The sequence below is a fragment of the Anabrus simplex genome, chromosome 6, assembly GCF_040414725.1.
Source record: "Anabrus simplex isolate iqAnaSimp1 chromosome 6, ASM4041472v1, whole genome shotgun sequence".
Taxonomy (NCBI): Eukaryota; Metazoa; Arthropoda; class Insecta; order Orthoptera; family Tettigoniidae; genus Anabrus; species Anabrus simplex.
This window is the reverse complement of record NC_090270.1, coordinates 206,144,413-206,168,279: the sequence shown is the minus strand read 5'-3', so window position 1 is coordinate 206,168,279 and position 23,867 is coordinate 206,144,413. Positions and strand designations below refer to the sequence as shown.

Below are 23,867 nucleotides of genomic sequence, written 5' to 3'. Positions count from 1 at the left end.
CCATTCCCATTAGCTTCCATATCTTCCCCATATTTACCAATCACCCTTTCGTATCCTTCAGTTCTATTTCCAACTCCCGCATTGAAATTGCCCATTAGCACTATTCTATCCTTGCTGTTGACCCTGACCACGATGTCACTCAATGCTTCATAAAACCTGTCAACTTATTCCTCATCTGCACCCTCACATGGTGAATACACTGAGACAATTCTAGTCCTAATTCCTCCAACTTACAAATCTACCCACATCATTCGCTCATTTACGTGCCTAACAGAAACTATGTTGCGTACAATGGTATTCCTGATAAAGAGCCCTACCCCAGACTCTGCCCTTCCCTTTCTAACACCTGTCAAGTACACTTTATAATGTGCTATCTCTTCCTTGTTTTCTCCCCTTACCCGAATATCACTTACTCCTAGCACATTCAGATGCATTCTCTTTGCTGACTCAGCCAGTTCTACTTTCTTCCATAAGCCCCATGAATACTGATAGCTCCCCATAGAATTCAATTTTGTTCGCCAAGTTGTTTCCAAGGAGTCCCTCGCCTGTCAAATGGGAGTGGGACTCTGTTACTCCCATCGGTCCGAGGCTTGCTTAAAATGTTCTGAGCTCGGTAAATTCATGAAGCAGGATGCTACCCTACTTGCACATAGTCCAAGTGAGGATCTCTCCTCTAACGGGTTATGGACCACCGGTGAATTGTATAGTCCTAGCCGCCTGAGCACAAGGAGGGCCATGACTCAGAATATGTCCGAGATGCCCACTCCCTTTCCATAGCAAATGGTATCCCGACTCTCAGGACAACTTGCTAAGCCACTCAGCCGTTGCCCATGGTTCACGAACTAGGACGTGACTACAGTAACCCACACCATAAACAATATGTAACATAATATCTAAGCCTTATCTAGTACACAGAAAAGGAAACAAAACCGAAAAAGTTAAAAGTGCAGATGTTATTCAACCTCAAATTTTCATTTGGAGGCAAAATTAATAACTAAATATTTTTCCAAATTTTCTGTGGTCATTGAATACCTTCTGTCTGTTAGGATGTTCTTATATATAGAAAAAGACCTTTCAACTTCGCATGAAATCACTGGCGCTTATTTCAAATGAGGAATGTACTGAAAGTACACATTTACCAATCACCCTTCGTATCCTTCAGTTCTATTTCCAACTCTCGCATTGAAATTGCCCAATAGCACTATTCTATCCTTGCTGTTGACCCTGACCACTCTCAGGGAGATGCACAGACTCAAGTAACTTATTTGGCATACATTTTTTAAAAAATTGTTTCTGTCTGTCTGAACATCTGTATGCGCATCACGAGAAAACGGCTGCAGAGAATGTAATGAAAATCAGAATGTAAAGCCAGGGAATAAGTCACTGCAATCTAGGCCATAAATAATTTTATTCTCACTGAGTGAAATGGTAGTTTAGGGAACGCCTAAAATTTAATTCTCAAACATTTATGTTATTAGTGATCCTATTGATGAGGTTGGATACGATAGATGAAAGTGAGGAGCCTGGCACAAGTAAATGGAAGCAATGCAGGATTCAGCTAAAGACCCCCTTGTCGCCAACTCACCCTCCCAAGTTCAGAGACCCTGAGGCCACGTTTAGTCGCCCCTTACGACAGGCAAGGGATAACTTGGGGGTTATTCTACCGCCCCCACCCACAGGGGAATGACTATAATAAGATAAATCATGAATTTAGATGAATACACACTTTTGTTGCTTAGCCCATATCAACGCCGAGCATTGCTGACACGGAAATATCGTGTTAACTGGTGGTGTTTGTTGTCATGATTGTCTTAAGCTGTAAAAACTCATGGTCACTGGACCACATTAACGAGGAAAATTGTGACTATGAGCATAAAAATGAGAAAAACTTGTAGAGGAACGATTGCTTGAATAATAAGACAAGCGGGAGTCATGAAAGAAAGGACGACTCACTTTACATTAGATGCCTAATATCACAAAGTCGGAAGAAAACTAAACATGAAGGCCTACAGTGCTTATAAAATTGATCAACAATAACGTTACATTGACATTTGTTTTGACGTACTTTGTGTCTTCTGCTGCCGCTCATCTCCGATAGATGGGATTACTCCTGCGTACCGAGTATAACAGCCTGTCTGAATATTTTCGGGAAGTAGCTGGAGAATTAGATAACTTTCTTCTTTAGTATGGCATTTCTTTGGTTCATAAATTTTCTGATCCTTCTGGTACAAACACATGGGTTGATTATAGTATTCCAGCTAATCGATACCTACTATGAGGTGATGATTGGAATGAGCAGTGTGCACACTTAGTAAGGGCAGAGGAGGGCTCATGGCTGTCTGCAACCTGGTCATTCCAGCTCTGAAACTTTGGACTGTTAGATTGGCAGCATAGTACTGTTTCTTAAAAGTGAGAAAATGTGTGGTTTTTCATTTGATAGAGTATTTCATATGATAACAATGTTTTTACTTGCAACATTCCTACTGATGTCATTGTAATGATCTACGTTGATTTTAGTTGGGAAACCACAAACACAGTCTTTCTAAGGGTGTAGAAAAGTGGGCCTACCATCATAATGAAAACTCCCCAAATTGATCGTGACTGATCGTAGGCACGAGGACCTGCCATTACACTTAAAATTCCTTAACCCAGTCTTCACATGAGGAAGTGTACAGAGACTTCCCCGTCGCGTTTCTGGGGTGTTAAGAGCTATGCAATTTAATACAATCTTACAACGTGTACACTACTTATCCTAAAGTTCCGTAAAAAGTTTAGAATTCCATAGCAAAGCACAGGTACATAAGCTAGTTATCATATAGGCCTATCAAAGAAAATTGAAATTCACTTGGGTCTCTGTGACCCGACATGTAATTGTGTTGTCTATACATTTTACTCTTCCTAGTGAATTAACGTCGCACTTACGCATGAAAGGCTTTTGGCGACGTAACGATGTGTCTATACATTTGAGTAATAATTCTTGTACAGGTAACCACTATGTGCAAGGTGATGTGTACGTGAATCGTATTACTCTCTGGAGAAGCAAGACGCAATGTGCAAGAAGCAGGGTGTTTATACCAAAAACAATTTCCTGGATAAGATTATCGTCTTCAAATATGGATCAAAATGGGTTTAACCCATGAGGGGTCGCATCCTGTCATTTCAAACATTTCTGTTTATTTTGATCAATCCTTCCGCGAACACTGTTTATTATACTTCCTCCCCCTCAGTACCTTTCAATGGACTCATCTACACTCCTTCAGTGAGTGACAAGCTGGATATTCGGTCATTTTGTTCGCATGCAACTCCTCACGTTACCTGTCTCCAGTCTATTCAACCATACGCGACCCATGGCGTAGACTTATTTATAATGCGGAAAGTGCATTGTTATCATTCACTGTAGAGTAGAGGGAGAAGGAGCACTGTCTAGATGTGTGTTAAATGAAATTAAACATTTTAAAAGTATTTTCCATAAACAGAACTTGAATTTGTACTTTCAATTTCATCAGCAAAAGGCAATCTCATTATAATTATGTTAAAAAATGTTCGTTTAAATAGTATTACTTTATATTATTGTAACAATAAATAGCGTATTAAGCGTTGATTTCCGGTCTAAACGACCATACGCGACTCTTGACACACTCGGCAGAATGCGCCAATGACACATGATGGTAACGAAGAAGATATGCAAAAAACAACCTGGCAAATCCATGGTTACAGGTGTGACAGTTGTAACGGTATAATACGTGATAATTGTTAAGAAATTACAACTTTTAAATTTTACTAGCCTGGAAACAATACAGCCATACCTGCTCAGTAACCTAACCGATTAAATTGTTACCTACCACTGATTTAATAACAGTAAAAACTTGAACTACACATGGGCACAGAAATGACAGGAAAAGGACATCACTTTTGTGTCTGAGAAGTTTAACACATGATGTCTGCGAACCTCTCCGCTTGAAAGAGATCGTACATGTACCCAAGATTTTACCCATTTTGACATCAGTAGCAATTAGCAATGAATAAATAATCCGAAACATTAATTTTGTAATCAATGATTACGGGTGTGACTGAGTTGTGTGTGTATAATATACCTAAACTACATGTCTTTTTCTAGCCAATATAAGTTTATTTTCAATATATTCTCAAAAGCTATATTAGAAAGGGTTATTTCATTACATTTGATTTAAATGTCGTATGTTGCCTGCTGTTCAGAACTCTTGGTTGAGGAAATTGGTAACTGGGACTCCCCGTCCATGACAAGTCTACCATCATCATCATCCTGAACCATCTCCAGTTTCCCGGGTGTGGTATATGAGTCTCCTCCATCTCATCCTGTCCTTGTACCATTCTTCCTCCACCAACTTGTCCCAACCTCTCAGCAGTACATCGTTCTTAACTAAATCTATCCATTTCCTTCGTGGCCTTCCCACGGGTCGCCTTCCTTCTACTTTTCTGTCAAATTCTTCCTTGCAGTTCTGCTTACTGGCATCCTCTTCATGTGACCAAACCACTTCAGTTTTGATATCTGAATCTTATTGAGGAGAGAATCATCTATTCCTACTTCTCTAATTTTCTCATTTCTAATCTTGTCTTTCCTGGTTTTCTGGATCATAGTGCGTAGGAATTTCATTTCAGCTGCCTGAAGTTTGGAATTATCTCTAATGGTCAGTGTCATGGTTTCGAGACTGTATGTAAGAATTGGTGTATAATAGGACTTGTACAATGTCATTTTTGTTTTCATGGGTATTTGCTCATCCCACAGCAGGTGTCTTACCTGGTGGTAAAATTGTATTGCATTACTAATTCGATTCTTCACCTCATATTTTGCTAGGTTGTCATTTGATATAACGCTACCCAAGTATTTGAAAACTGGAACGCTGTCCAGCTGGGCTTCATTTAACATGTCTATTGGTTCTGCTCTTTTCCCATACACTTTCATCACCACCGTTTTGGTCTTGCTGACGTTTAAACCATATTTCTTAAACTCCTCATTCCAGCTTTGCATTCTCTCTCCCAATTCCTCTTCTGAGTCACTCCAGATCGCATCATCATCTGCAAATGTGAAGGCTTTGATATCTCCATGTTCTTTCCTTTTAATAGATTTCATTACTACATCCATTACAATAATAAATAGATGTGGTGACAATGAGCTGCCCTGCTGCACTTCTCTCTTTGTTTCAAACCAGTCCGACAAACCACATCCTACTTGAATACAGCTTCTATTCCCACTATACAACATTTTCACTTTGTCTATGAGGCTGTCTCGCACTTGAAGTTCTTTCATGCATTGCCAAATTCTTTCCCTTGGTACACTGTCATATGCTTTCTCAATGTCCAAAAATATTAGAAATAAAGGCTTGTTCTTCTCCTAGTATTTTTCCATTAGCATCCTAATTGCAAATATAAGGTCTGTAGTTGACCTTCTTGGTCTGCAACCATACTTCTCTTCTTCCAAAATTGGTTCAACCATATCTCTGATTCTGGTCTCTATTATTTTTTCCAATATTTTCAGGACATGAGACAGCAGTGAGATACCATGGTAATTAGTACATTTTCGTTGGCTTCCTTTCTGGAACAAAGGTACAATGATGCCCATCTTCCAGTCCTTAGGATTAGTATTTTCCTCCCATATCTTGCTGAGCAGTCTGTAGAGCCACTCGATTCCTGGAATTCCCGCTGCTTTCAGCATATCTGCACTTAGTTCATCTATGCCCACTGCCTTTCCTTTCTTCATGCTCTTGAGTGCATTTTCAACCTCAAGCCATGTAACTGGTGGTTCAGTTGTGGTTCCTTGACTTGGCTCTCCTCTATCCGTTATGTTTTCTGTATCTCCATTCAGCAGCTTTTTGAAATAGATCTTGAGTTCTTGTTTAATTTCTCTCTCTTCTTGTGCCAGAGTTCCATCATCACGTTCTATTGCTCTTATTGTCCCTTGATTCCTTCGCTTGTTTTTCACTACTCTGTATAGCAATTTCATATTTCCTCTACCGTCCTCTTCAAGTTTGTATGCAAACTCATTCCATTTCTTCTCTTTTTCTTCCCTCACAATGTTCTTTACAGCAAGTTTCTTGTTCCTCTATACTCCATGTTTCCAAGAAATATTTTTGGGAACAGCAGATATTTCTTCAGTGGAATAGTACTAATTCAATGGAAAATTAACCATTTCAATTAAAAGAATATTAAACTAGACACATTTATCCACAGACTGAGATACAGTAGATGCCTGAAAACCAATATTTTATTTTAACCCCTTGAAAGACCTCTGTACATCATATGGACCTCCTTTTCTTCACATGCTACCGACCTCCATGCATGGCATAGACCCTTGTAGGCCTAACTTCATTTTCTTCTACCTTGTCAAGTTCTGAAGTTGTCGAGATGGAAACAGTATATCTGCCAGCCTTGTATTTATGAATCGGCCCAAATCAGCGTTTCTTTTTTCTTTCTAACGAGTTTGAAGTAGTCTGACTTCTTCCCACTTGGGAGCATACGGACTTAAATTTCTGCTGCATTCTGGTGAATGTAAGGTAGATGCACCAGTAGCTGACACTTAATTTTTTTTTAAATAATCCAGGGAAAAAAATACTGCTATAAGAAGTCACACATTATCTTTATATACCATCAGTTAGAACTCTTCGTGTCCAATAAGATGCATAGAAAGAAAATATTAATGTAATCAATATTTATCCCTTAAATTTTTTTTTAAATGTGTGTTTTTGTACCTGTTGCTGACCCCTCATTTTTTCTCATCTCCTAAGGCTGACACTTCTTTCACCTATAGTGGACACAGATTATACTGTATGATACAAAAAGATACATTACCCTTTATAATCAACTAATCATTGTTTATAAAGTTACAGCCTAAGCATTACAGATATCCTATACATTGTAAGCAGGGATACTTTCCCCTAGCCTTGTATTGAAGAGTAGTTTTTGGTACCCCTTATTTTGAACTGCCGTATTTACTGGCATTCCTCGCTTCACCTCTTCTAACGCTGCAGCCATAGACGACTGTGGGTACTTCACAAATTTATTTTGCTGAGGGTCCATTTTATATCACCACCTGAAAGATAGGTGTGACAAAAATTTTAAAATATACACACACCATGTACCAGCTTTGGGTTACGGTTTATATCAGCTGCCTACACCTGACACATGGGGTCATCTTCATGTTCCCTTATTGGAGAATTACATAAAAAGAAAAATTATAGCTAGCTAGCATGTATGCATGTTCAAACTTTGTCCCATTTCTCTACGGGGTCAGTTAGGAAAAAAGAGGTAAATCTTTGTAGCTAGTTTTTATGACCGAATGCCCTTTCTGACGTCAACCTAATCAGAGGAGTTATTGAGATGAAATGAAGTGTGATGTGGTATACGATAGTAGGAAAGGAAAAGGTGATATCCGGTCCAGTACATAGCCTACTCCTGTTGAACAGCACCAAGGCAGAGGTGCCAACCTCTGAAGTGGGTTATCAGTAATCCCATTTTCAACTCTAGCACCGCCCCGGTCAAAACGTTTACGAGTCAAATCCAAAGCAGCCTGTCAGCCCTTTCTAACAGCAAACTATTCTAAAGTATATCATATTACACAATAAAATTTGCTTATTAAGCCTACCTGTTAGTTCTGTGATAAAAAAATTCTTTGGAACTTTTTTTGCACCCAGCAGCTGCTTTTCAGTGTAGGTTTTCTTGAAACATACTTCCCCCTGAGATGACATTTTCGTCTTCAGAACCATAAGAGATTCACATGTATTTGTACTTAATGTAGGCCTGAATTATGTCAGATTTTTCTTAACACTGGAAACTCTTTCTGTGGAAGAGATACTGTCAAGTACACTTAATACTGCAAATACAACATTATTTAAGGTTTTATACCTAATTTGTACACTTTCATTTTTAAGCTCTTCAATGTTGCCACAGTTCACATAAATGTTTGGTCCATGTACAATATGTTCAGGGAAAGTATCACACTGGTAAACTGCATATTCCTCTTCAAGTTTGTCATGTTCGCTTTCCTTGACCAAACTTGGGACTCTTCAAACAAAAAATTTGAGAGAAGAATAAGAAACCTTCATTCTGAGAGAGATGTCTACAACTTCGGCATGAAGAAATTCATCACCAAGGAGAAATTTCCTGATAATGTAACTGCAAGCCGAGTATTCCTGTAATTTTTTCAATGCCTTGAAACTTCTTATGACTCGTAATTACTTAGCTCGTTGTCACTTTGAAACACGATATTAGGTAGCGCAGAAGCATGGCACGGCGCAGTCTGAATGAAAGAGAAGTAATTAAGGTTAAATAAATCAAACAATAACAGCACTAAACCAGGCTGAACTGAGCGAAGCGACAGTGGACGCATAACATCAGGAATGGGAGCGTGTGGTGCGTGAAGAATTAATGGACGACAAAATACGCCAAAGTACCTGCTCTCTTTCGCATGAACTAATCATTTCATTAACCTGGAATTTGTGCTAAATAAATCTTTGAACGATTGTTCCCGGATCTTCCTGCTGAAATTTTCCAAGACAACGATTACCCTAGTTTTCATTGCATTGTTAAACAACCCTTGCACATAAAAGAACATCACTTTCATTCCAAGGATTTAAAATGTTGGAGGTCTCTTCTCCATTATTACACTATAAGATAAATATAAAGTCAATGAATGTAAACTACATTCCTTTGAAAATAATCTGAGCTAAACTGTTGTAACAGTGGATTTTCTTTAAAGAATTTGCTTTAGGCCTACAACGCTCCGACACTGTCACCGGACGAGTTGGCCGTACGGTTAGGAGCGCGCAGCTGTGTGCTCGCATCCGGGAGATAGTGGGTTCGAACCCCACTGTCAGCAGCCCTGAAGATAGTGTTCCGTGGTTTCGCATTTTCACACCAGTCAAATTATGGGGCTGTACCTTAATTAAGGCCACGGCCGCTTCCTTCTCATTCCCAGGCCTTTCCTGTCACATCGTCGCCATAAGATGGGATAGGAAAGGCCTAGGAGTAGGAAGGAAGCTGCCGTGGCCTTAATTAAGGTGAGTTTGCACCCAAGAGATAGTAGGTTTGAATCCCACTGTCGACAGCCCTGACGATGGTTTTCCGTTATTTCCCACTTCCATACCAGGCAAATGCTGGGGCTGTACCTTAATTAAGGCCATGGCCGCTTCCTTCCAACTCCTAGCCCTTTCCTATCCCACCGTCGCCATAAGACCTATCTGTGTCGGTGCGACGTAAAGCCACTAGCAAAAAAATAAAAAAATAGAAGTAAAAAATAGAGAGAGATTATTAGAATCACAATGGCTTTTGTTGCAGGGTCCTAGTGCAAGTAATTCATGAAATATGGCGATTTCCACATGGGAGTACTATCCATTCCACTTTGCCAACTATACTAGTGTGTACAATAAGTGTTTGTAATGAGGATTATATTATGACTTGCTAGTCAATAACTTTGTGGTATTGCATAGAAGAAAGTGATATGTGATAGGGTAGGGACGACGGTATTTACAAAAGGAAAAATGCAACATTAACCTTGTGTACCATGCTGTGCATTTATGCAATCTGTACGCTGACAAATATCATGATGAATGTCACATTTCGATGATGCGTATTTGCAAATCTCATTAATCAACTCCATGACATTGGAAGTGTAACCCCTGAAAAATGTTTTCTGAAATAAATGAGTGACTGGAGAAGAAGATGAAATTTATGCTCTAGCTGCTGTTATTGTACATCCCCACATTAGATCTGGGGCTATTATGAGGGGAAGTGGCATTAGTTAAGACAGAGTAACTTAGTACATATTCTGCTCATAGGTTCCCATCTGTACCATGTCTCTCAATTGAGAGCTATAAGGAAATATTTTCAAAATCATGTCAATTTTTGTAAATGGGTATGAAGACATGATACTCTGGAGTTGTCATGTATCTTGTTTACAGAAAAGTAAGTCAACCTTAGAAACATGCACGGCTGGTCAGTAAACAACCCACACACACCGGGCGAGTTGGCCATGCGGTTAGGGACACGCAGCTGTGAGCTAGCATCCAGGAGATAGTGGGTTCGAACCACACTGTCTGCAACCCAGAAGATGGTTTTCCGTGGTTTCCCATTTCCACACCAGACAAATTTTGGGACTGTACCTTAGTTAATGCCACGGACACTTCCTTCCCACTCCTAGGCCTTTCCTATCCTGCTATATAAGTTAGGAAACTTGTTTAGAAGGGTTATAAGCAGGTATATTCAGGAAAACGGGGTGGCCTAGGGAGCGGTGGTAAGCGAACAGGGAACTGGAAATCAAGTAGGGATGACATAAAAATGTAAACAAAGGAGTCGAATTAATTTAATAGATATATACTTACCAGATATTGTAATAGGAGTTGAATAATGGCTGAGAAATGATATAATGGATGCAGAGATATTCTCACGGAACTGGAGTGTGTATCGTAGAGATAGGATAGGAACGGTAGGAGGGGAAGTATTCATTCTGGTGAAAGAATTTGTAAGCTACGAAAAAGTTAAGGATGAAAAACATGAAATTCTGGGGGTAAGGCTCTTCTCTAAAGATAATAGGCAACTTGATGTCTTTGGAGTGTACAGACCGGGAAAGGGCAGCGCTGACGCAGATTCAGAATTATTTGATAAGATAATCAGCTATGTTGGTAACGATATGGAAAGGAATGTGATAGTAGCAGGTGATCTCAATTTACCAAATGTCAATTGGGAAGGTAATGCGAACGATAGGAAGCATGACCAACAAATGGTAAGTTAATATGGAAAGGGCACCAGATTCAGAAAGTGATGGAGCCAACTAGAGGGAAGAATATTTTGGATGTTTGCTGATAAAACCAGATGAGCTCTATAGAGAAACCGAAGTAATAGATGGTATTAGTAATCACGAAGCTGTTTTTGTCATAGTTAAAAATAAATGTGAAAGAAAGGAAGGTATTAAAATTAGGACTATTAGGCAGTACCATATGGTTGATAAAACAGGCATGAGGGAGAGTTTTTAAAAAGTAACTATGATCTCTAGAAAATGGTAAATAAAAATTTAAACAGTCTCTGGGATGTGTTTAAAGCAACTGTTGAGGAATGTGAAAATATGTTTGTTCCTGTAAAGGTGGTAGGGAATGGTAAGGATGCTCTATATTATAACAGAGAAGTAAAGAGACTAAGAAAGAGGTGCAGACTGGAAAGAAATAGAGTTAGAAATGGTTATGGAAGGAAGGAGAAATTGAAGGAACTTACTAGGAAATTGAATCTAGCCAAGAAGTCAGCTAAGGATAACATGATGGCAAGCATAATTGGTGGTCATACAAATTTTAGTGAAAAATGAAAGAGTATGTATAGGTACTTTAAGGCAGAAACAGGTTCAAAGAAGGACATTCCAGTAATCATTAATGAACAAGGGGAGTGTGTATATGAGGATTTTCAAAAGGCAGAAGTATTCAGTCAGCAATATGTAAAGACTGTTGGTTACTAGTATAATGTCCAGACAGGGGATGTGAGTAACACTAAAGAAGTATTAAAATTTACCTATGATAACAATGACATTTACAGTAAAATACAAAAGTTGAAAACTAGAAAAGCAGCTGGAATTGATAAGATTTCTGGGGATATACCAAAGACAATGGGTTGGGATATAGTACCATAACTGAAATACTTATTTGATTATTGTTTGGTTGAAGGAGCTATACCAAATGAATGGAGAGTTGCTATAGTAGCCCCTGTGTATAAAGGAAAGGGTGATAGACATAAAGCTGAAAATTACAGGCCAGTCAGTTTGACATGCATTGTATGTAATCTTTGGGAAAGCATTCTTTCTGATTATATTAGACGTGTTTGTGAAATTAATAACTGGTTTGACAGAAAGCAGTTTGGGTTTAGGAAAGGTTATTCAACTGAAGCTCAGCTTGTAGGATTTCAGCAAGATATAGCAGATATCCTGGATTCAGGAGGTAAAATGGACTGTATTGCGACTGACCTATCTAAGGCATTTGATACGGTAGATCATGGAAGACTACTGGCAAAAATGAGTGCAATTGGACTAGAAAAAAGAGTAACTGAATGGGTGGCTACATTTCTAGAAAACAGAACTCAGAGAATTAGAGTAGGCGAAGCTTTATCTGACCCTGTAATAATTAAGAGTGGAATTCCTCAAGGCAGTATTATTGGACCTTTATGTTTTCTTATATATATCAGTGATATGTGTAAAGAAGTGGAATAAGAGATAAGGCTGTTTGCAGATGATGTTATTCTGTACAGAGTAATAAATAAGTTACAAGATTGTGAACGGCTGCAGGGTGACCTTGATAGTGTTGTAAGATGGACGGTGGACAATGGTATGATGATAAACAGGGTTAAAAGTCAGGTTGTGAGTTTCACAAATAGGAAAAGTCCTCTCAGTTTTAATTACTGCGTTGATGGGGTGAAAGTTCCTTTTGGGGATCATTGTAAGTACCTAGGTGTTAATATAAGAAAAGACCTTCATTGGGGTAATCACATAAATATGATTGTTTATAAAGGGTACAGATTTCTGCACATGGTTATGAGGGTAGAGTATGGTTCCAGTGTATGGGACCTCACCAGGATTACTTGATTCAAGAACTGGAAAAAATTCAAAGAAAAGCAGCTCGATTTGTTCTGGGTGATTTCCAACAAAAGAGCGTTACAAAAATGTTGCAAATTTTGGGCTGGGAAGATTTGGGAGAAAGGAGACGAGCTGCTCGATTAAATGGTATGTTCCGAGCTGTCAGAGGAGAGATGGCGTGGGAGGACTTCAGTAGACGAATAAGTTTGAGTGGTGTCTTTAAAAGTAGGAAAGATCACAATATGAAAATAAAGTTGGAATTCAAGAGGACAAATTGGGGCAAATATTTGTTTATAGGAAGGGGAGTTAGGGATTGGAATAACTTACCAAGGGAAATGTTCAATAATTTTCCAATTTCTTTGCGCTCATTTAAGAAAAGGCTAGGAGAACAACAGATACGAGATCTGCCACCTGGGCGACTGCCCTAAATGCAGATCAGTAGTGACTGATTGATATCGCCATAAGATCTGTCTGTGTTGGTGCGATGTAAAAAAAAAAAAAAATCCACATTGGTTACATAAATAAATGGTTACGAGAGATTATTATGAAGGATACTGGCCTATGGTCCTAAGGGTCTCAAGTTTGATTCCCAGTCAGAACGGGGATTTTAACCATCAATGGTTAATTCCAATGGCTCGGGTGCAGAGTGTGTGTGTGTGTGTGCAGTCTTTTTTAGCATCAGAATTCATCACATATAGGACTGAATTCACACAGACGTGCAAGTCGCATATTAGGCGTCTTAAGACCTGCAACAGGCCTCTCCGGATGCTACATGCCATTATAACTGGCTTCGCTAAGTGAAACAATAACTTTCACAAGGTGTAAACGTGTGGTGAGGAATATTGGACTATCATCTCAGAGGAACATTTTCGTTGACAGATCACTGAATGCCAATGGGTATATCACCTACCTAACACAGCAACTTCCACCAATGTCAAAGAACATTCCATAGCAGATGAGGAGGAACATGTATTACCACGATGGGTGACCAGCTCATAGCATAAGACAGCTCCATGGCTAAATGGTTAGCGTGCTGGCCTTTGGTCACAGGGGTCCCGGTTTTGATTTCTGGCAGGGTCGTGAATTTAAACCATAATCAGTTAATTTCGCTGGACATGGGCTGGGTGTATATGTCGTCTTCATCATCATTTCATCCTCATTACGATGGCAGGTCGCCTACGGGTGTCAAATCAAAAGACCTGCATCTGGCGAGCTGAATGTGTCCTCAGACGGTCCCGGCTCTAAATGCCATACGCCATTTCATTTCAGCGTAAGACAGAGTACAGCTTGTCTTGAACAAGTGTTCCCCGAATGCTGTATTGAGTAAAAAAGACCTGTAAGCTGGTAGGCCCATTCCCCTGATTTGACATACTGTACATCTAGAATTGTTCAGTGTAGTGATGGGACATTTGATTCACTTTACTGAATCAATTCATTTGATTCCATTCACGTTACTGAATCAATACAGTGATCCGATTCACGGCACATTAGTCACCGCTCCTACCGCATCTGTGTAGTATGTGCTGGTAAGACAGCAGCAACAGCATTCAGTGCTCACAGCTGACATCTGGTCTTCATACTATGAAATCCTTTCTTAGAAAAAAAAAAAAAAAAAAAAAAAAAAATGCTAGTCACTCTAATACATCGAAGGTTTCCGGTGTTGCAGGGCGTGAAAGGTTAGGATTAGGAAGGTAGCAGCCATGGCCTGAATTAAGGTACAGTCCCCGCATTTCCTGGTGTGAAAATGGGGAAACTACGGAAAACCATCTTAACGGCTGCCGATGGTGGGATTCAAACCCACCATCCACCGAATGCAAGCGCACAGCTACGTGATACTAACCGTATGACAACTTGCTCAGTCATTTTTGAAAATATGTATTTTTCTATCAGCTGAGGATTTTTTTAAATTGTTATATTTTGTATAGGCTACCCGAGATGTACAGTAGCCCGCTGGTTTTCTGATTCAACATACTGTTGGTTAAGTTATTGCGTCTGTCCACATATGATTGTGCAACGATGTGACATATGAACTGAGAGAATACTGAGCCGTTCTTACCAATATAAAATAGGTACTTTTGAGTGGTCATGAGCATGACTCATAGTCATAGGGCAGGCTAGAGTCGAGTTTAACTGTTAAATGTCAATTAAGTTATAATACTTTCATTAAACTAATAAATAGTATAACCCAATAGCCTACCTACTTACTAGCTACTTCAGAATTATGTTTTGACTACCTTTTTAACACTGCAAATAAATCCATCTATTATTTAAACCTCCCTGGAAGAAGAGGACAGTGAATGCAAAGGGGGATTATTTTCAAATGAGCTGAGTTCGAGAGTACATTATAGCATACGATTCTTCCAGTGTACTACCATGGCTCACTGTATGTCTCGCTGCAGCGGAAGCTCGGCTCTCCGCCAGTGTCCAGTGAGCCGACAAGGAGCCGTGTGTATCTTGTGTCTCACCGAGTTGCGCTCGTTCACGATTCTTTCGATATGCCATGATTCACTGTCTCGCTGCAGCGGAAGCTCGGCTCCCCGTCAACGTCCAGTGAGTGCGCCACTCAGCACTGTCCGCTGGGAGTAAGCTGAATCATGTGCCGTGAGCTCACAGTTGACAGCGATGTCAAGCATTAGGATTTTTGTTCTGCAAGGGAGTTGGCTATATTAAAAGAGTTACTTTTTAACACACAAGGAAAACAATATTAATTTCATTGTAATTTGCCTCCCAGAACCAGTAGTTGATGAGGGCGAGGCCAACCACTGGTGTCCAAGGTGTCAGGCATTGGCTCGATTCGTTTTACAATTTTTTTAAATCCCTAGATTCAAAATGTAAAAAATGATTTTAAATTATTCACAAGAGTACCATGACTGATGCAATTGAAGTGAGAAATGAGAGTTCTACGATGGCAACGACCAAGGGAGTTCCTAGGGTGACACTAATGTATAAAGTCACTTGATTTCATTTTGTTTGTGTTGCTTGAATTATTTTAAAACTTTGAAGAATTATTTCATTGCATTTTAACTAAGAAGACTGATCTCATAGCTTTTTTTTCTTAATTTGAAGCCTGAATCCATCACCTTTTTAAACTTTAAAGTCTCATTTCATTCATTTATTTTTATATATCTGAGACAGGCAACGCATACCCATCAGCCTTCAAACAGTTTGGCAAACGTTTGATCTCTCGGCCACAGGTTTGCCCAGTAGGGGGCGATTTATGATGGTAGTGGGTTTTAAAACAAAAAGTTCTCATTCCCGAACAGAAATCCTCACAGCTCTGTTGCCAACACACTTCAAATTAAGTAGACACCAGTCTCATTTCTCAGTTCAGAAAATTTGCACATGCTTTGTTTGCTGTTTGAAAGTCTTGTAATGTCTGTGAAGTGTATTGCTTTCCACTTAGCTTCATGTAATAATGTAGAAGCCGTGGGAATCAAACCTAGAAATTAACGCACCAGAAGATCCTGAATTAAATCTGCCAGTGCACACAAACGATCCTCAACCGAGCATCATTAGCACCAATACCTGACCAAATAGTACTGGTTCGGTGCCCACGAGTGATACTCAACCAAGTAGTAGTAGTTCTGCGAAGAAAAGAAAGGAGGCTAAACGTTTAAGTTAGCAAAGACAATGGCTGATATGTAATGCGTACAAATACAAAAGTACATTACAGAGAACGTCGGCAAGGGTTATTATTATTATTATTATTATTATTATTATTATCATTATTTCTTTCTTCATTATGCCCAACTAAGGAGCATGATGTTGTTGCCTTTTTTCTTCTCCCAAAATCTCATCTTCTCGCTGTGGCTTTTCTTGCGCTCTTCTGGCCAGGTTTTGTTGGTATTGGTGTTTGGATGATGTTTAAAGCAGTGACAGTTGACCAATTTTCTGATCTTCGATGTAACACGATAACAGCTGTGATTCCTATTTCCTGAATATATTTTCCAACTTCAAGCAGCCATTTTTTAAAAAACTTTCCTTTATAGGGCAAGGTTCAGAATTCTTTTGATCAATCTCTGATTACTCATTCTGAAAATATATTATCTTCCCAGTTCATAATTCATGATTTTACTTTTTCTTTCTTTACTGAAAGCGAGACACTGATATTAGTTGCATAAAAATATTATTTTAATAGGTTTACTTCGATGTATTTAGGAAGACCTGCTATTTGTATTTAAAATAACTCATGGCGAACATTTACGGCTATTTGAAAGTTCCTTGTCAAGTTTAGTTGCCAATTCCTTCTGTTTTCCTTTCTTTATTTATTTATTTCCTTCTTTCTTTTTCATTCTTCCTTCTGACATCTGCGACCACTGCACGGGTTATGCACGAAACAAAATATTCTGCGATTTTGGTTTGTGCTGTGGTTCATGATCAGGTTTTTATATTTATATTTGTCGTAAGGATAAATTAAATGCTAACCTGTTCAAATAATCGACGCAAAATATGACAACCCTGCACTTGACAGCACTCGCTTGCCTTTTAAATGACACGTGCCCCTTGCGTCCAAAGGAAAGAAACCGACTGACAACCTTCATTATCAACAGAACAGGCCAACTGACAACCCTCATCACTAGGGCAGGCCAAGTTTTGGGATCAGAAGCTGCCGCATGGGTATATGTTAAGCGTCAGGAGTATACTTCTGAGACTGACTTTTTATATTTTTTTAAGTACTAGCAACGGTTTTCCTTGTAACACTGATCTAGATTAAATGTTTTTGAGTGTTTTAAAATATGCCATCTATTGGGCCAAGACGTATGTCATCTATTGGGAATCTTTTTTTTTTTTGCTAGTTGCTTTACGTCGCACCGACACAGATAGGTCTTATGGCGACGATGGGACAGGGAAGGGCCAGGAGTGGGAAGGAAGCGGCCGTGGCCTTAATTAAGGTACAGCCCCAGCATTTGCCTGGTGTGAAAATGGGAAACCACGGAAAACCATTTTCAGGGCTGCCGACAGTGGAGTTCGAACCTACTATCTCCCGAATACTGGATACTGGCCGCACTTAAGCGACTACAGCTATCGAGCTCAGTATTGGGAATCTTTACTTGAGGTGTGTCACCTATAGGGACTACAGTGACTCTATATGTAGAGTGTGGAAAAGGCCAGTAGAGCCACCATGTTTTAGCCAAATACTCAATCAGCTGATAGATGAAGGAGAATGATATTACTATTCTTTCAATAAAAAATAGACTACTTCAATGTTTTAAGATGTTATTTATTTTGCTTATGCTGTGTGTGTGTATATGCATATATATCAGTATATTCAGAGTCTGACGTAAGTCTTCAAAAGTTTAGATTTATACGTGGTATAGGTCGAGTCACAATTACTGAAGAGGTTAGAAATTCTGTGTAGGTAGCTAGGCCTATAACGACATTAATATTAGAATACATGTGGCATAAAATAGTACAGTCATTGTCTTGAATAATGTATGTGATCACTATAAAGTTAGCCTATATTTAAATGAAAAAAAATAGCACAACCACATTCCAGGTCACATGGTTTTACATATAATCATCAATCAATACTGATCTGCATTTAGGGCAGTCGCCCAGGTGGCAGATTCCCTATCTGTTGCTTTCCTATACAATGCAGTATCATCAAACTACCCATAGAAATGTACTTTTTTATATATGACTTGTCGGTAGCCGATGTATATAATCTTAACACATGCAGAAGATAGAAAGTAATATTATTAGTCAACTGATGGGTAGACAAAATTGTATTACCTAGCTCCATATTTATTTTACTCGTGGCACTAATAGAAGTAATGACGAAAACCTGCTAGTCTTTAGTGGTGAAAACAAGCAACTGCCATGGTTCCCGGGTAGTTGTGTGTAGTGCTCCTTTAATGATGGCTACGGTTTGATCCCCGCAATGAGGAATTAAATATTAGTATTACTATACAATAGGCAGATAGTTTGAGAAAATACTACTTGTAGTTCGGTGTAACAAGCACTTATCCTGGTCCCGAAGTACTCGTATTCAGGACTCTCCGTGATATGCCACTAATTCTGTGCTGCGGTTTGGTTAGTACTGGTAGATATCCGCTGTATTTTTAAAACATTCTATTTGCTACCATCGGTTTTGCTAATACGTTGTTATTACTACTGCTATCGTTATCTTCTTCTTTTTCTACCGATCTTACAAAACAACTGTAGGGTTGTGGGTGGGAAATGCATCACACATGTGGATTTTGCCTTGATTAATGGCCGGGCCCTTCCTGAAGCCAATCGCAGGCCTATATGGAGAGATGTAATCACTATTGAGTGTTTCTGTGGTGATTTCTAGTGTGGTGTGTTGTCTGAATATGAAGAAGGAAGTGTTGGGACAAACACAAGCACCCAGTCCCCAAGCCCGAACTATTAAAATACCCCACCAGATCGGGAATCGAACTCGGGACACTGAACCGAAGAGCAGTACGCTGACCATTCAGCCACGGAGTCGGACTATTATTGCTATCATTGTGATGTATGGGAAAACTGAGCTTGATGCTAGGCAGCACTTATAACCATGTCTTGTAAGAGATGAATAGCCAAAAAAGTTAGAATTCGAGAATATATCAATCATAATATCCGATACGGTTAAAATGAATGAGATTTACAGTAAATAATCGAGAGTGAACTTTCCTGTAACTTTTGTTATGTACAGGTTTTAGATAAAACAGATATTTTCGGGGATAATGTCAAAATTTGTGAAAAATAATACAATAGTGAAAATCTGTTATTTTTCCTTAGCCTACATGGTAAAATTGCACGAAACGTAAACGATAGGAAATTATATTCTAAACAACTTTCGTTATGTACAGGTTTTCGATACGGCGAATATTAACGAAGAAATTTAAAATTACTAACCCATTTTGTTGTTATTGTTTCCATTATAATGCAATGACAATGAGACAACTATTGTCCAATTTCATTTTAAAACTCTTTCTGGACCTGTTTCTGAATCCATAAGCATAACAGCCTGGCGTGACTTTGTTCAAAATTCAGAAATACGTAAATTCACACACATTTCAAAACTAATAATACTAAATAATCTTCCGTTTTTAATAAAAACATATTTTTGGTTGCATTAAGGTTGAAACAGGTAGTCTATACTCCTGAAATTGCACACTGAGCAATCTTACCCTGTACGGAATACATGCGTTTAAATCAACTGACAGGACATTTGGCTAAAACATGGCGGAGCCAATCAGAATGAAGCACTCGTTGGCCACACTGTACATAGTCACTGTAATAGAGACTAACATTAAACGTGAAGATAAATTTAATTATCAATAGGTGAATGAAGAAAATGGAAAAATTAACCCATATCCCAGCAGGGGATAGTGCAGAGCACTTAAGTTAGTTTCTTGTTCAACACAATAACATAATGTGTAAGCACAGTTCTCATTTTGCCACTTTTTTCTGTTAACGGTGTCATCTATAGATACCTTTACCTTATAGACTACTGTATAATGTGTGACATTCCGTATTCATTAGTATTTCAGTCCTCCCATGATATATTCATATGCACCCCTGAACAGGTTGATGGAAAGAAAAAGAATGAATGCAAAGATCTACATAAAGGTCTTATAACTGGGCGGAACGTACAAATTAAATTACAGATAATGAAGACACCTGTGTTATTGCAGACGCTGTAGTAAGAAGTTCAATAAGTATTATTCCAGCCTAAGATAAAAGTGATTTAAAGTGTAAATTAAGTACACTACTAATGATTATGTTCATGGGTTAGTGGTTAAGTAGGAAGGTTCATGTAGAGTAATAAGTGCAAATAACGTAAAGATCAAAGTTTGAAATTCTGTATTAAAAAAAAAAAAAAAAAAATCAAAACACACTTGAAAAATAAGATATCCAACATCTGAACCCGCTCGAATAATGACAGTTAAAATGACGTTTTCTAAGTGTACGTAAATAATCTCAGGAATGAAATAAGGCTAAATAATCTAGGCATATAGCCTACTCCTGAAAGTAGCTAGGCTACGTAGGAATTCGTATTCAAAACATTGTATGCTCTGCATTAATTAAAAGTTAACAAAACAAATTATTCAATACTTCGAAAAAGAAAAAAAAGCATAACTAAATTTGAATGAAGAAAGTGATTCAGACAAAATTTTAAGTCAGGCTGAGTAGCTCAGACGGTTGAGTGCTGGCCTTCTGAGACCGACTTGGCAGGTTCAATCCTAGCTCAGTCTGGTGCTCAAAATACATCAACCTCATGTCAGTAGACTTAATGGCACGTTAAAGAACTAATGTGGACAAAATTCTGGCACCTAAGTGTCTCCGAGAACTGTAAAAAGTAGTTAATATGACGTAAAATCAATAACATTATTTATTATTAAATTCTTCGATACAATAAATGGTAAATAAATGAAATCATAACTACAAGGAATTTCAACCGCTTTAAAAAAGAGATCATCAGTTTGTCACTTAAATACAGTACAGTAAATTCCTGATCAGGCCTATTTGTGCATCCTAACAGAGTTATTAAAATTAAAAACAAGCAAGTAAAATATAATGAAGTATACATTATTTTTTTCTGCTAGCCTTTCTCTAAGTTGAACTGTTATGGTGTGTAGCTTAAAACATAATTCTACGCCAGGTGTTATCAGTCTAGCAGCTCGGTGAAAATTTTAAATTTGTTTTGTTCATCAGTCTGTATGGTTTTGTCACATGATGGCAAAAAAATCCTGTTAAAATACTGTTTTAACAATAATGAAAACATTGTAGAATAAAAGATTAAAAAATTGAGAAGAGAGAGAGTTGACTGCTCTGTTGGCAGCAGATTACGGAATAGGAATGCTGTACAACCCACCCGCAATTTTAAGAGAAGCTAGAAGATTTTGAACAGAACAGTGGTAGCATTGGACCCTCAGAACATAAAAGTTGTTTAAAAACCTACATAATATGAAGAATGGGCTGTCGCAGTTCTAGGACGGTGGCCCAACAAAATAAATTAAAGTGAACTAGAGGGGTTGAGGAAGAAGTTTTCATCATATGTACAACGTGTACTGAGAAAGTCTATTTATTCCACAAAATTGGGTTATCCAAGTTTCTAGATTTTTTGTGCATGCTCTCTTCTCTATTAGCTGAATAACCGGGAGTTTACTGTACAATGATTGTAAGTAGGTAGGCCTACTGTGTTGTTTGCAAAGTACCTTATTTTCTCTAGACGAGTGAATTTCTACTTAATAATTATTTTCTATATGCCTAGTTCTATAATTAATTTCCCAACAGAAATTATTTCGTTATTGACACCGGAGATCAGTTCTATTCAATGACCGCAAGATTAGTTATGATACTTCAATAGAGCAATTAAAATATATTTTTATACTTTCAAGGGTACGGTCCATCGACTTAAGTCGTATTATACATTTGTCTAGAGTGATTTCCGTATAAACAATTGTTAAAAGGATTTAAGGTCAGGGGTTTACCAATGTAAACAAACTTCTATGTACTTAGCTGATAAGTGGTTTTAAATAGACGTTATTTACAGGATAACTCTTTTACTTAGAGTTGATATATGTAACTTTTTTAAAGCTCTCTAGTTATGCCCTATTGGAATTACAATTCACTTTGGCAAATTCAATTTGCATGATGATCTAAATTATTGTTAACCATAAACAACAGAAGTTACAATGAACAGGTATTGAAGTTAACCCTTCATTAACCACCACCATTTCATAGAATTTTGAAACTACGATCATTCTACCCCTCCCCACAAATACAATGTAATGTGCCAAGATAAGCCATTCCTTTGCTGAACATTTCAGACCAAAATAACCACAGAAAATCGTAGTAGAGCACAACAATAATACATTAATGCGAATTACATGAACTAACGTAACGTATTTCCAATCATCTCAGTTGCCAACCGGCGTCACTATAGACATTATATAAAATCTAAGTTCAAGTTTCAGCATAGAAGGGCAAGATAATAAAGGTGGTAACTTACTCTTCGCTAAAGCCATTCACGTGCAATATCCTCATCTGCTTGACAATTGTGCTTTTCCCTGATTCTCCGGCACCTTGCAAAAGATGAAAACATTGCATATCAACAGCAATCTAAACACAAAATTAATCAACAAGATCTTCTACTTGCTCAATATGGCTGACAAGACTAGACGACTGACTACACAGCCCAGCTATCCGATATTTACCTAATAATAACAATCTGTGCGTTGCTTTGTACACTTGTTTATCCTTCTGTAGTTGTGCGTTTATCTTTTTATTACGTTCACTTAGTATTTTTCGTTCTTCTTGGTCCGCTTTTGAGCCACCACTTCCAAAACAACCCATGGCATCAGGCCAGTTATCAAGAAATATGGTGGGTAGGCAGCACCGATGGGTCTCGCGCTACCTCTCGTTCAAAGAGAGATTCCCTATTTTGTAGGCGTTAACAGTACTCGCACAACACACCACACTTAACGGCACGTATTTTTAAACGCATCCCGACACTTGTCATCCATCACAAAACCGTTAAAATCACTATTTATCCAGAACTATACATCAGAAGAAACTTGCACCTCACTCGGTAAAGGGCTTGCACTTCACTGCCAAGGGTGGAAACGTGATGCATTGTGGGTTATCCACTCCTTCCGAGATTCAACTTTTCTGTGACCATCGGATACATAATATTACGATCCCTTGCATATTTATACAAAACATTGAAATATAATTCATACTGAAGTATTAAATGCACTGTCTGTTGATGCCATGAACGATTAAAAAAAAAAAAAAACTTCTGTCAAAAACAGCTCCAACAACAGCTCAACGCAGGCCGGTATCTGTACAGAATTTCTGCTTAGCCTTTTTGGGAATTTTTCATGGGCAAATTATGAAAAACTCCTTTCAAAATCCCGTTCCTTCCAGATGTCCCAAACGTTAAAGTGTACGTCACCACTGTTTAGAAACTGAAAGTACTTTCAAGGGATATGTTGGACACATCCCACATGGTAGAAAACCTCCTACTAATGCTATCTGACAGCGATTCATGTGACTACGATCAACTTAGACGTACAGTAGTGCAGCCTGTGAGTATTGTAAGCAACTACGGTAATTACTGATTAATCGTGATACTAATTCCACGGAAAGAAAATCCTCTCTCTGTCGTTTCAAATCTCAATAGCTCGAAACAACTGCGATATATTATATTAGTCTCTTCACAGCCCTGCATGTTGATATCACTAAAGATGGGTTTACACTATGTGTTATATATATGCAGTAGCGGCGATAGGGACTTTGGAGATGCATTTTCGTCGAAGTCTCCTTTTAAGTGGAC

At 38.4% G+C, this 23,867-nt stretch overlaps 1 protein-coding gene across 3 annotated transcripts in view; it reads right to left on the bottom strand.

Annotated features, from left to right (window-relative positions):
* Positions 1–23,544, bottom strand: part of Galphas (G protein alpha s subunit) — a 525,522-nt gene extending 501,978 nt beyond the window's left edge. For 2 of the 3 annotated variants that reach the window (XM_068228382.1, XM_068228383.1), the window contains exons 1-2: positions 22,747–23,544; positions 22,542–22,614 (exon numbers count right to left, since the gene is read on the bottom strand). In XM_068228382.1, coding sequence (XP_068084483.1) covers positions 22,542–22,614; positions 22,747–22,885 — 212 coding nt within the window. In that variant the 5' untranslated portion in view covers positions 22,886–23,544. The remainder of the gene's footprint in view (positions 1–22,541; positions 22,615–22,746) is intronic. The other variant, XR_010860565.2, reaches the window with a different exon arrangement.
* Positions 23,545–23,867: the final 323 nt, after the last annotated feature.